The sequence below is a fragment of the Abramis brama genome (genome assembly GCF_963993115.1).
Source record: "Abramis brama genome assembly, chromosome: 15".
In the NCBI taxonomy this organism is placed as follows: Eukaryota; Metazoa; Chordata; class Actinopteri; order Cypriniformes; family Leuciscidae; genus Abramis; species Abramis brama.
In genome coordinates, this window is record NC_139977.1 from 19,622,412 (window position 1) to 19,636,915 (window position 14,504).

At 40.2% G+C, this 14,504-nt stretch overlaps 1 protein-coding gene across 6 annotated transcripts in view; it reads left to right on the forward strand.

The window, feature by feature from the left end:
• The window catches only part of ncam1a (neural cell adhesion molecule 1a), a 245,292-nt gene that overhangs the window by 168,761 nt on the left and 62,027 nt on the right, over nt 1–14,504 (forward strand). For all 6 annotated transcript variants that reach the window (XM_084136094.1, XM_084136096.1, XM_084136098.1 and 3 more), the window contains exon 8: nt 5,832–5,974. In XM_084136094.1, coding sequence (XP_083992220.1) covers nt 5,832–5,974 — 143 coding nt within the window. The remainder of the gene's footprint in view (nt 1–5,831; nt 5,975–14,504) is intronic.

The window sequence follows — 14,504 nt, forward strand, 5'->3', positions numbered from 1 at the left end:
CTCAGCCACCTAGGGCTTCGGGTCATCTGGGAAAAGAGCAAACTCACCACAGGGCAGAGGATCTCTTTTCTCGGTATGGAGTTGGACTCGATCAACATGACAGCGTACCTCACAGAGGCCCGTGTCCATTCAGTGCTGAACTGCGTGAGCTCGCTCAGACGCAGAACAGCGGCACCACTGAAACTTTTTCAGAGGCTCCTGGGGCATATGGCATCTGCAGCCGTGGTAACGCTGCTCAGATTGCTTCATATGAGACCGCTCCAACACTGGCTCCACGATCGAGTCCCGAGATGGGTGTGGCAGAGCGGCCCGTGCCGGGTCCAAATTACCCCGCACTGGTGCCAAACTCTCAGCTTGTGGTCGGACCCTTCATTCCTGTGGGCAGGTGTTAGAACAAATGTCCAGGCATTCTGTGGTCACCACGGATGCCTCTGCCACCGGCTGGGGGGCCACGTACTACGGGCATGCAGCTTTAGGTCTGTGGACGGAACTGCATTGGCACATCAACTGCCTCGAGTTGTTAGCAGTACATCTTGCGCTGGGCCGCTTCAAAACACTGCTACTAGGCAAGCATGTACTGGTCCATACGGACAGCACTGCGACCATTGCGTACATCAACCGTCAGGGTAGTCTTCGCTCCCACCTCATGTCACAACTCCCAAGAGCCCGCCATCTCTTCCTTTGGAGTCAGAAGCATCTGAGGTCGCTTCGTGCCATTTATATTCCGGGCCTGCTCAACCGTGCAGCCGACGAGCACTTGCGGCAGCAGGTGCTACCGGGAGAATTGCGACTCCATCCCCAGGCGGTTCAGCTGATATGGAAGTGCTTCGGGACCGCACAGGTAGATCTGTTTACCGCCCCGGAAACTCCATGTCTGGTCCCTGGACGGAGGTTCTAGGTGACCTACCCCAGGCGGTAGTCAACACCATTACTTCCGCTAGAGCCCCCTCTATGAGGCGCCTCTATGCGTTGAAGTGGAACCTGTTAGTTGAGTGGTGTTCTTCTCACCAGGAGAACCCCCAAACTTGCTCGATCAAAGCTGTGCTTTCCTTTCTGCAAGATGGGTTGGAGCGAAGGCTGTCTCCCTCCACCCTTAAAGTGTATGTTGCTGCTATCGCCGCACATCACGATGCAGTTGAGGGTAAGTCGCTAGGAAAGCACAACCTGATCGTCAGGTTCCTGAGGAGGGCGAGGAGACTAAATCCGCCTCGCCCACTCTCTATACCCTCTTGGGATTTGTTTCTGGTCCTTTCGGCTCTTCAGAGACCACCCTTTGAGCCTTTGCTATTTGCTATTAGCCGAGTTAAAAATTCTGTCCTGTAAGACAGTACTCCTGGTTGCATTGGCCTCCATCAAGAGGATAGGGGACCTGCATGCATTTTCGGTCAACGTATCGTGCCTGGAATTCGGCCCAGCTAACTCACATGTGATCCTGAGACCCCCAGCCCTTATACGTGCCCAAGGTTCCTACCACTCCCTTCCGGGACCAGGTGGTGAACCTGCAAGTGCTGCCTTCGAAGGAGACAGACCCAGCCCTGGCTTTTCTCTGTCCCGTTCGCACTCTGCACCTATACGTGGACAGAACGCAAAGCCTCAGGACCTCAGACCAGCTCTTCGTCTGTTACGGAGGCCAGCAGAAGGGAAAGGCTGTCTCCAAGCAGAGGATGGCCCACTGGATAGTGGATGCCATCGCCTTGGCTTACAAAGCCCTTGCCCGCCCGGGTTGAGAGCCCACTCCACTAGGAGTGTCGCTTCTTCCTGGGCGCTGATATGCGGCGCTTCGCTGACAGATATCTGTAAAGCTGCTGGCTGGGTGACACCTAACATGTTCGCTAGGTTTTATAACCTATGTGTTGAGCCGGTTTCTTCCTGTGTGCTCGCTTCAACCAGCCGAGAACACCGAAGTTCCCACTCTAGTGTCAGTTTGCTGCGCCACTCCCCTCCACATGGAGCGGATACGTGCGCTTTTTGCTCTAGTCGAGTTCCCCACTTAGGCAAACCCTGTAGAGTTCCTCCATACCCCTTCGGCAGTCAGACGTTGCGGAGTGTCCGACGCCAGGCCTAGTGCTCATATGCTTGTATAACTTGTGCTAGGCTGGGTTCCATATGTTGTGATCTCTGCAATGATCCCATATGTGTATTCTTCCACGACCAGCTCCCTGCGATGAGCCTGTGTCTTTCCCTTCGCAGAGTCACTGTCACTGCCCAGTGTTGCCTCCCCCTTCTCAGGCTGGAGCCACCCCAGTGACATTCAGTCTAACCCTAACCAGCCAGTCCATATGTGTATTCTCCACGTTACGTGGGCAGGATGTGGCTTCCGCAGCGTCCCTCTCCCCTGGAAAGACACGCTTTCCCAGTGTTATCCAAGAGTTCCACTGTGTGGGGTATAACGGAACAGCAGTTTGAACTCCCTCTACACAGGCCTTATGCCTCAGTCAGTTGGGGGTCTGAGAGTCTTGCGTAGGGCGCTGGATGTGGCAGCAACCGTGGCGTTTTCCATAGGGATTCCAATTACTTTGTCACGTCGATGTAACGTCGAACATGAGCGACTGATGGGGAACGTCTCAGTTACTAATGTAACCCTCGTTCCCTAAAGGAGGGAACAGGAGACGTTACGTCCCGTTGCCACTGTTGCTTACCTTCGCTGTAATGGCCGTGACGATCTCGGCTCCTCAGCATAAAACTATAAGTGCGTGCGCACACTTCCTGTTTATACCCACGCTGCGGGGCGGGGCGCGTGACGCGATTCACGCACGCCAACTCAAAGATGATAGGGCTCCCTGAAGTGATCCCAATTACGTTGTCACGTCGACGTAGCGTCTCCCGTTCCCTCCATCAGGGAACGAGGGTTACATTAGTAACCAAGACATTTTCTTCCAAAAATAAATGCTATACATTGTGAAAATTAAATATATTTTCTGTGTATATTGTATAAAAATTTAGTTGTTGTTGTTATTATTATTATTATTAGTAGTAGTAGTAGTAGTAGTCATAGTATTCTATAAGGATTAATAATAATAATAATAATTAGAATTAGAATTGTCTGTACAGTATAGAAATAGTAAACTATAATACAGCATTATATATATATATATATATATATATATATATATATATATATATAGTGTACATATAAATGTAAATCTTTATGTATATATAGTTCTGTATAATAGTTTACTATTTTATTATTATTATTATTATTATTGATCATTTATATAATTATTATTTATACTTATAATTATTATTTATAATTAAAATTATGGTTTTCAACTTGTGGGCCATGACGATATTGCAGGGGGGCACCATTTACTATTAATAAAAATAATAATTTTGTTAATATATGCAAAAAAATCGAATTAAATATAAAATGAAATAATAAAATAGCTAAAAATAATTATTAAACTGTTAAGCTCACTGATTGGTTGTGTTAAGAATAAACCACCAATTTATCTTCCATACTTTTGCTGCATACAGTTACTGTAGGCTACAACAGACTTAAACATGGACAACATGGTTATCAACAGGGTCGCTAAAAAGGACAAATGCAGATGTTTCTTCACCTACAAATAAGGATAAGTTTTCAGCAATGCCTGACATCAAAATAAGCTAAATGAAGAAAATACAGTAGTGACCTAGCGGTAGTCTTCACATGTGTGGGAGTGGAGAACAAGCAGCTACTGCTCTGTGTTGCTGAAATTAAGCTTTACATTAATTAGCTTATTTTAGCTTTACACATATTTTACCGGAATGAAATTCACGTCAAGCCTGATCTCCGTTTGCAACTTTCTTCTCTTCAGCCACAGTGCTTAGTAAATGCTAGACAACCACAAATATGATTATACGGTCTAATTGTTATGTGTCAGAGTCTCTTGAGGCTCAGTCAGGTCCAGTTCCATGTGGATGCTAGAGGGTGCCAAGCACCCTCAAATGAAAGCAAGAGCACCCTCAGTTAAAGCTGTAATAATAGGATACTGGCAAAACAGATTTGGCAAAAGTTCCAGTGCATATTTGTGTTTGTGCTCTGGAGAGCGTCAAATGTTTCCATTTAAAATGTGCTTTTGCAGTGTTGAGCAATGTAGCCAATCACAGACATATCTGTTGATTTCTTGAATGCAATGGCCAATCAGAGGTGTTTAAGTTAGTTAGAATCCGGTGAAAATGCAATAGCAATGGACAAAGATCTGCAGATATATGTGTATTAAGGCTAGAGCAAAAAAAGTCCTCATAAAACCAACGCGACACAAATAGTCAGGTCCGTTAAAATTCTTGCAGCGGGCCACGGAAATGGTAACACTTTACAATAAGGTTCATTAGTTAACATTAGTTAATGTATTAACTAAAATGAACTAACAATGAGCAATACATTTGTTACTGTATTAGTTAATCTTTATTAATGTTAGTTAACAGAAATCCATCTGTTCGTTGTTTGTTCATGTTAGTTAACGGTGCATTAACTAATGTTAACAAATACATCCTTTGATTTGAATATTTCAAATAATAATAATTGTATTACTAAATGTTGAAATTAATATTAACTAAGATTAGTAAATGCTGTAGAAGTATTGTTCATTCTTAGTTCACGTTAACTATGGTAGTTAACAAATGTTAACTAATGAACCTTATTGTAAAGTGTTACCAAGGAAACTTATGTGTTTGGTTGTGTGGAAAAGGTTGGGAACCACTGATTTATATAAATAATTATAATGAATAATTATTAAATATATAAATAGTATCTTTAAATGGAATACTATGTATTTTACAAAAACTCTAAATGAAAATGGACAATAACCCAATCACAACCAAAGAGGACAATCTTTTATGTTCAGGGACAATGTGACTATAAAGAGAACTGAATTATTTTTCACTCAGTTCACTTTCCGATCAACTGAACTGATTTGAGTTTGGTTCTCTTAGGGAGAACAAGTGTGAATGCTCTTAAAGAGTAACAATCGCAAAAAAAAAGAGAGGAAAGAGGACTCATTTTGAGACGAAAAGCCTAGCTTCCTAGTTTATAGTTTAAGCACACTGTTGAACCTGAGAGCTGATTTCAAGCCTTCGTATTTTATCATTGATATCATATTTGCATGTTCTGAAATGTTTATTTGTTGCAGTTCAAAATGCAATCACAATATTTGTATTGCCCATCATGTTGACGTTTTCTCCCGCCACCATGGGCACTGCTTCAGAGCACTTAGATTAGAGCCAAAGCAAATAAAGTAAATCAAAGTGCTACTCCACTGCATTCATTAAACAAAAGATCCTCTTTTGAATTATAAAATAAAGCAGTGTGTTGATTAAATATTGAAAATGTCCAGCCAGTGCTCATCTCATCAACTTAAAAGGTTAGTTCACCCAAAAATGAAAATTCTGTCAGTAATTACTCACCCTTGTTCAAACCCCGTAAGACTTTCGTTCATCTTCGTTATTTTGGGGGGTTTTTGCGCACAAAAAGTATTCTCGTCGCTTGATAACCTTAAGGTTGAACCACTGTAGTCACTTGGACTATTTCAACAATGTCTTTACTAACTTTCTGGGCTGGCAGATATCAGTTACCTTGCAGCCTATAAAGGAGTGAGCCAGCTCTCAGATTTCATCAAAAATATCTTAATTTGTGTTCCGAAGATGAACGAAAGTCTTGCGGGGTTGGAACAACATGAGGGTGAGTGATTACTGACAGAATTTTAATTTTTGGGTGAACTAACCCTTTAAGAGCACAGTTGTGGTATTACAACCATTGTAAAGGCTCAGTAATTGCACAAGAGAAAAATCATTGTTTGAGTCTCAGTAGTCTGTTTTGAGTTGTTGTTGTTGTTGTTGTGTGTGTTCAACAGTGCAACCCAAGATCACGTTCCTAGAAAACCAGACGGCCTCTGAATTGGAGGAGCAGATCACACTAACTTGCGAGGCCACAGGTGACCCCACTCCCAACATCATCTGGAGCTTCGGTCGTCGGGTCTTCACCGAGAATGAGCAGGTGCTGAGGTTGAGGGATCAGGGGTCAGTGGGCAAAAGGCTTGGTATTAAAGGTCTACGGCTCGAATATACCAGTTGGAACGATATAACGGTAGAAATTTGAATACATTTGTCTATTATTTCTATCATGTTTTAGAGTGGTACAGGAATAATGTCAGAACCCAGAAGTCTAATTCACCACTGGCTCCTTTGAGATTTTCTTATGGGGTTTTATAATGGGGGTTTTCAAGTTATGAGTAAAATAAAGCCTGTGGTAAACAAAACTGGATGATACTTTGACTGGATGATACTTTGACGTTTTTAATCACTCCGCCCAAGTAGCAGTGCTTCGCCTTCTGAGAATATAGTTCCCAGTATGTATAGGGTTTGAAGATGGCTGTGTCTCATGTGACCTTGTTATTTGTACACGCTGTGACTATACAAATCACAACATATAAATAGGAAAATGTTGGCGTTATTTTGTCACTTATTGGGAGCAGTATGCTAGCTGGAGCCGTTTACTCCAGTCTTTGTGCTAAGCTAGGCTAGCAGTGGGTGAGTCAGATAGAGTTGCGCACGCTCGGAGATGAAAAGGGTATGGACTTATCTAACTCTGGGGGATACGGTGATTAAGCTAAAGTCCCAAAAAATCGGCGTGTTCCTTTAACATTAAAAACGTAGACAGTAGCAGGATAATTAGGATGCTGTTGCTTTAAGACCGAATGCACGCACGGATTATGCGTGTGTTTGCATTCACTTAAAGGCAGGGTAGGTAGAAATGGTCTAAAAATTTTATTTTTCAAATTTGTTTAAACTTTATGTACATATCAATACATAATTAAAATGTAAGTACTCTGAAAAAGAAAGTATCAAAATCGAGTGTCTGTAGACCTCTCACGACTGTTTTAAAGACATCTAATTATTTCCATTCACTCCAACCCCTCATTTCTGTGCTTCTTCCAAAGCCACGCCCCCAAAACACATGAACGCGCGACTCCGACCGCTGAGCTAGAGGACGCATTATTTACCTGAGACAAGCGGAGGGGAAGGGGCATTTTTTTGCCTGGTTTGCCTTCACTAACTGCATATGCCGGTACTGTAAATTTAGATTGCTCTTTCTCTGCCATTGTTTTGGTATTCCTAGGTTCAGTGCCTTCTTCTTCTTCTTCGATAGATTTTATTGGCAGCTTGCAAACATAGTGCATTACCGCCATCTACTGGACGGAGGTGTGATCAGGTTCCATGCCTCTCGCACTCCTCAAATCAAACGGTCGCGCGCAAGTGGGCAGGTGCTGTGTGGCAAAAGGGTGGTTGCCATGGTTGCGAGAGAGTGACAGTCGCCTAAGCCAATCCTTTGATTCGTCCCGAATCGAAATAATGAGCTGTGTTTAATACAGATTAAACGGTCTAGAGTCACTTGATTTTTATACTCTTTTTTTCAGAGTTCTTACATTTTAATTATGTATTGATATATATAGAAAGTTTTAACAAATTTGGATCTTTAATTTTTAATAAATCCTACCTACCCTGCCTTTAAGACATAAAAACGACTATGTTTGCTATGTTTGATACTCGCCTGGACGGCATTTTATGACACCATTTTGAGTGAATTTGTCCATTTAAGTGCAGGAAGGCACGAGAGAGCTCAACTTTGCACGCTGTTTCACACGGCTTTCAGGGCGTGCGGTTCGGATCGGATGTTTGCACACAGCGCGAGTAACGAATTCCCTTTCTCGTGTTCCAGCACTAATTTACATTGGAAAGGCTGAAACTTTCGTGATGGTGCATCTCTGACCTGTCAGCTGTACAGAGCGTTGTTCACGTTCATGTTGTTACAACATTGCATTGTTAGAATTCAAAAAAATGTTACTGGCCAACTGGTGAGTGACACACTGACACCGTTAATATTCTCGGCAGTGCTGATTTTTACTTGCATTTGGCGCTTGGTGAGTGTTAATTTTAGGCCCTGGTATTATCTAGTTACATTTCGTACAAACATACATTTAAAAAAATTAACAATATGCTTCAGAATTCATGTTTTTTCTATGGGTGTGTGTAATTTACATTGTAGAACAAAACGTCTAAGTATATTATGTTTACCGCAGGCTTTAATTTTACACATAAATCAAAAAAAACCATTATAAAACCTCTCAGGAAAATCTTGAAGGAACCACCAGTAAATTGGACGTTTGGGTTATGACGTCATACATGCGTCACTCTATTGAGTGGGTGTTTCAGTCTTTTTACAATCAGAAAGTGCTTGTTTAAAAAAAAGGGTGGTGTCTCAAAAGAGACTCCTTTTGTTGTTACTGTTGCTTACAGTGAGACTTTCTTTCCTGCACCTGTTCTGCTAGTTTCAAACAAGGATAGAGAACCGGTTGATATACCTCAGGAATTATTAAGTAACACCTGCAGCAACCGTGCATTTATATCTACTAATTAAATGTGGTTGCCAAAAAGGTTTCTAGAAAGCCATGGAAGCTGTACTGAAATGCCTAATAAAAGGCTTGTTTTAGAATAAAAGCAAACGTTTATCATGTTCAGTTAAACAGAGAGAACTTTTTTTTTTTTTTTTTGAGAAGACATTTATGAAGTTACAAAAGATGCCTTGGTGAGCATAAGATACTTCTTACAAATATATATATATATATATATACAAAATTCTTACCCCACACTTTTGATCAGTAGTATTAGTTGATTGTTTATTGATTATATTATTCATGACTGTTCAGAAATTTTTCCATAAAAATCTGTATATTGTGTGTATGTTCATACAAAAAGGCCAGTTAGTTAGTATTCTCTGAAGAGGCGTGTTGTCATTTCATCAAAGGACAAATTGTGTGTAGCATATTGCGATTGACCAAAATGTCCAAAAAAAATATCAGGTTATAATTTCTGATTTAATCACCCTGATGAAAAAAAAAAAAAAATGCAGCGTTTGTTCTAGAGGTTTCAAAACAACACCATACACATTTTTAGGAGTTCTCCTGATTTCTGTAGGCCTTAGTGAGTAAATGACTTTTTATGTCTCAGAAGCAGCAGGCTCACCAGCGCTCGGGCTCTCTGCCACTCCGCTCTGCTGGAGTCTGAACTTCTCTGATTTAGTCAAGCAGGCTATTTAATTAACAGCCTCAAAATACTCAATTTTAGTTCATATTTCATCATAGTACAGCGAGCAGGATTCATCGACAGCTGCTAAAAGCTATTACTGCTTCTCAGCCTGATGGGGAGCCCCCAACCACTTCAAACGTTATTTCCTCTTCCTCTCTCTCTCAGAAAAAAACCTATCCTACATATCCAGTCTTAGTTAGGGAAATGTGAGGTGGTTGTTAGTGGGTTTCGGCCCAGTAGGCAGGTGTGAAGGTGTCCAGGCATGTTTACAAGTCTCTGAAGCCTCAAATCTTTTTTTGTCTATCTCAAATCTATCTTCAAATAGTATCTGCCACTATTTATAAGTATAAACAGCATCTAACTATTTACACTTATTGCAATGAAAAAACTGCTATTTTTATATAGTGTAAATAGAATCTATTGCTTCTTGCACTTAGTGTAAATAGAATCTATTGCTATTTAAACTTAGTATAAATATCATCTATAGCTAAGAAAATATGCTACTTTCACTTTGTGTAAATAGACGCTGCCATACTTTAAAGGGACACAAGACAAGTCTGAGTGTTTTTTCTCTACGAAGCTCCCCCTAGTGTCTGGTAGTAAATGCTTTCAAACACTCTGTCGTAAAAACGAACTGTTGTCCCTCCCCCCCTCGCCACGAGCAACCCAGCTGATCAGCTGTCAACCCAGCTGAGCAGAGGAACAGGCTATTTCAAAACCAGTTAGGTCTACCGAGGCAAGTAAAGCAATATTTTCTTTCCAACTGATGGCGATTTTTTTATTTATTTTTTTTATTGTGTTGTCATGCATACTAATATTTTTACCGGAACGAACGATATGAACGAGGCGAACTACTGCTTTGGTGTTTGTTTGTTTTTGGGAGAATGGGCATGAGCATAAATATATATATATATATATATATATATATATATATATATATATATATATATATATATATATATCGGAGGCTAATATTTGTCTAAAGTTATATTAGTAAGGTCTATAAGTTAATCTGGTAGAATGACGGTTTACCTTTGCTTGTCTAAGAAAACATCAGAACGTTTTTTCTAGCTCGTTCATGATATGTGCAACATGTTTATTGCCTATTATCTGACGCGTTGACTTAGTGACATAAAATAAGAGTGTAAGTTACACAAATAAAACCGACAGAGGAACGGCCAAACAACTACAGAAATCAAACGTATTTGCTAATGACAATGCTAACATCAAAGTTATAGTATCTAGCGTACTAGTAAGCCCGTAACAGACAGCGATCATAATAAAAACCTTTACAGACAATAGCAAATATCCTGAGGTCGCAATTACTTGAAATTTAAATATTAAACACAGTTTATTCCAAAGATACTTACAAGTGCAACAGCAGGATCAGCATCCGTTTTGCAGGCTTCTGTTTCTCTCAGTTCTCACCATTCTGAAAAAGCCGGTCCGATATTTACTCGAGTCTGACTTCTTGCTCGGTCAGTCTCTCGTTTCCTCTTTCATTGGTCCTCCGACAAAGATTTCCTAGCTTTCTGCATCTTTTTTACAGCCTCAGCCATAACTCAATCTATCGCTGCCCTTTGCTTATAGCTAGCCGGTGCTTGAATGGGGGCGTGTACGTGTGCAGTGCCGTCAAGCAATTCGTTACATCGCGAGACCTGATATCACGCGATACTTCCTGACGCCGACCCGCCGGCCCAAAGTTGCAAGTGAGTTTTTTCCGCTCTCGGGCACCAGGGGGGTGCGAAACCGCCACCATTCAACTCGAAATAAGTAATATAACCATTCCACTGACTCCAAAGCTGTTCAGTTAAGGTTAAAAAGTTACCTAGAGCACCTTTAATTATACTGTATGCATCAAATCCACAAGGCATCATGGGAATCAATCCTCACAGACAATCCTTCATGTATTATTAGAAAATGCCACTGGTCACCCTGTTTTTATGCCAGCAGTACTTGGGAAGCGACCGGTTTTCTCTCCTCCTGCTGGTGGGCTACGTTGTGTAGGTGGACTATGAAAAAGCACCTTATGTTTACGTGTACATCTGATTTGACAATAGCCCAGCAGATTGCATCCTTCCTTGTGTTTGCATTGTATTATCTCGTGCTAGTCAAGCCAATATTCATAGCTGTCAAAGAAAAAGACAATGAAGACAGCTGTACAATGAAGGCTTTTTTCGTTTATGATCATTTTTATTGTTGGTCCTCCACTCAGAATGCCAGATGGATATGCTTTTTTTATGGTTTGTCTTGCTACTCTGAATTGATATTTGACTCTTGTGTGACTTCTATACTTCTCATGAGCGTTTTGCACTTGTAGCAACTTGGTTACAAAAGTGGTTACATCCATTTATGAATGTCCACTTAAAGGCCTAATCTTGTAAACAATGTTTGTGTCACGAACTGCTCTGAGACACAAAGGTTGAGGATCCAAATGCAGTTTTATTGAAAGGGTAATCCACAATCGTAGTCGAAAACAGGCAAGAGGTCAGAGCACAGTAAATCAGTCCAATCAAACAAACAAATCCAGAGGGTGAGACAGGAACGGGAAAACCAGGACACAGGCAGATATAAAAAAAACAGGAAAACAGAGGAAAACGCTCAGAGATGCAGTGTAAACAACTAACAAGACTTCGCAGGGAATGAATGTGAAAACCAGGCTTATATGGGGTGAGCTAAACAAGGTAAAGATATACAGGTGAATGTGATCATGGCTGATTAGTCTGGGCAAAGGATTATGGGAAATGTAGTTTGTGAGGGAATGATGTGGAGTGCCCTCTGGTGGCTCTCAAGGGCACTCCAGCTGGTGACTGTTACAGTTTGATTATGTGATTTAGTTTTGATGTTAGGAAAGGACTTAAACTGTGTTTGAACAACCAAACTCACTTAACCTTTTATTTTAGAACATATTATATGCAACCTGTCTAAGCAGGCCAGTAGCTGCATCCAAGCTTGTCGTCGTCAGTAGGTGGATCAGCAGATATGTTCCAAAAAACAACTAAATCAAGTTGGTAGCTAGTTTTTTTTGTTAGACCATCTTGACCAGCTCTTTGACTAGTTATTATCCAGCTTAGACCATCTAGAAACCAGCTAATATGTTCAAAATTGCAAACTATATTAACCTGGATTTTCCTGCAGGGTTTTTTCTAGCAGTTCATTAGCGCTGATATTGTTGATACAGTATGCACTCATCTCTCACCTCATCTACAGGATGCAGTGAACTGATGCTTTCATTTTCCATTTTCTAATTTTCCTCATTCTTCCAGAACAATTAAGTGTTAACACTCACAAAATCATTGTTGATCAGGTACTAGCACAACAATTTGCATCAGAAAATATTGTATGAGTGTTCACACATATATGGTGTAAATGGGTTCCAAAATTAAAGTTTGCATGAAACGTAGGTTGACGTAATCTTTTCTTCCCTATTTTGACATATATCAGAGTCAAACGGCTTCTTGAACAAGAAAAAATGTAGGGCTGGACTTTGATTGATTGATTGGATCGTTGTGGTTTGCTATTGTGATGTCATGTGAGTCATCAGAGAAGTGATGTCATTTCAGAAGGGAGAAGTTATTTTGAATAAATATTATGTGCATATGAGTACATATGAATTTTTAAAAATGATATGCACAGATACATTGTTTATAATAAATACAACAATATTCCATACATTATTGTTTTTTGGGATTTTGATGTTATGGTGACTAACAGTAACTAAACATTGAAAAACAACATTAAAACGAAAAATAAATTCCATAGCTTTTAAAAAACGTCAACTGTCAAAAAATATATGTAAATATGTATAATTCAGTCTCCATGGAGTAAAAATATTTTCAGCAGTAAAAATATCTATGACTAGTAAATTTTGATCTTTGGCTGATATGGGTCAAAAAATATACATTTGGAGCCTGTGTATGTATGTGTAAGGGATAATCTAGAGCTAGGTGTGCATTACATGATTTTATAATTTAGCTATTAAGTAGTGAAGCTATTGTATTGCCAAAAGTTGTGGGGCAACATTGTCAACGAGTTTCAGTGCTTCTGTATTTTTCTGTGTGTTCGCTGACTGGAACTACCCGTGCATTCAACAATTCCAACCAATGAGAATCGAGTATTCAGACAGATCGTGCTATGTGTATGCTCATATCTTTTGATGGCCGCCCGAGGATTGCCTTAAAGTGAAATGTGCAGGCAGTGTGTAATGAGGCGTACCTTAAGTCAATGGGTCCTCATCACCGCTTTCAATAAATGAAATGCGTGATATGTAATAGTAAGTGTGATCTGTGGTTATTGTCACGTAATGCATAGTCCGAACAGCTTATATAACAGGAACACCACCAATGTAAAATAATTTCCATTGATTTTTTTTTTCTATATCTAAATAGCTAGGTCATCAGATAGGCAAGAGAGCATGAGGGTTCATCTCAATGAGACCAGCCTGTAATCTGTGAACGCGCCCTCGCTAGTGCTTCGAGCTAGAGTGAACGCATCATGTATACGTGCAAATGATCGACCGGTGTCACTCCAGTGTACTCGTCCACATTCATGGTACTAGTAATGTGTATTATATGTAGCTAGTTTATATTGCAATGCTTAATATTGTAAACCCAGTAATTTCATTAAACATCTTACTTCTGTGTATTTAAGACAGGTTGGAGGTTATCTTAACTTTAAGACGTTTTTTACAATTATTTTTAAGAACATTCCTTTCAGGAATAAGAAAGGATAATAACATTCTTAAGAAAAGAATTTGGGAATACAAAATATTATTATATTTTTCTAAGTTAGAAAATGAGAAGAAAATAGCAGTTGTAGCAGCAAATAGCAAGAATGTTTCGTGAATCTTGCCCCAGGGCCTTTAGTAGGTGAGCTGGTGTGTTAATACGGATTGATGAGTCATAAGTATGTCTGCAGTCTACTTAAATCCTCTGTCTCTAATATGTGTCCTGTATTCCCAACCACAAATTTCCAGCATCTGAATAAGTCAGAAATGCACAGAAACCTCAGAGAAGTCAGAAAGCTGTGACTACCAAATGAGCCATGTCTGAGTCGGACTGGAACAGATTAGTCTCCCCTGAACTCTACGAGAAACTACATTATGGAAGATTCACTGTCTGCTTTTTGTTCTGCCTGTTGGATGAAATGAGAGTTCACAAAGATGTCACGTTCTGACAGAAGAGGCACGTTTTTGATTATTCATCCAGAAGGAAAGGCCATTAAAGGGATAGCTAAATTAAAAATTAAAATTCTGTTATTTGCTCTCCCTCACGTTGTTCCAATTTCCAGCTGAACACGAAATTAGAAACTTTGATTCATTTTTCCATACATCAAGACTTCATAGTGACCACATCTGCCAAGCTCCTAAACAGACCTAATACACAATAAAATAATGACTGAAATTGCTATAAACAGACCTCAGTGCAAGTCATTATTGTCAT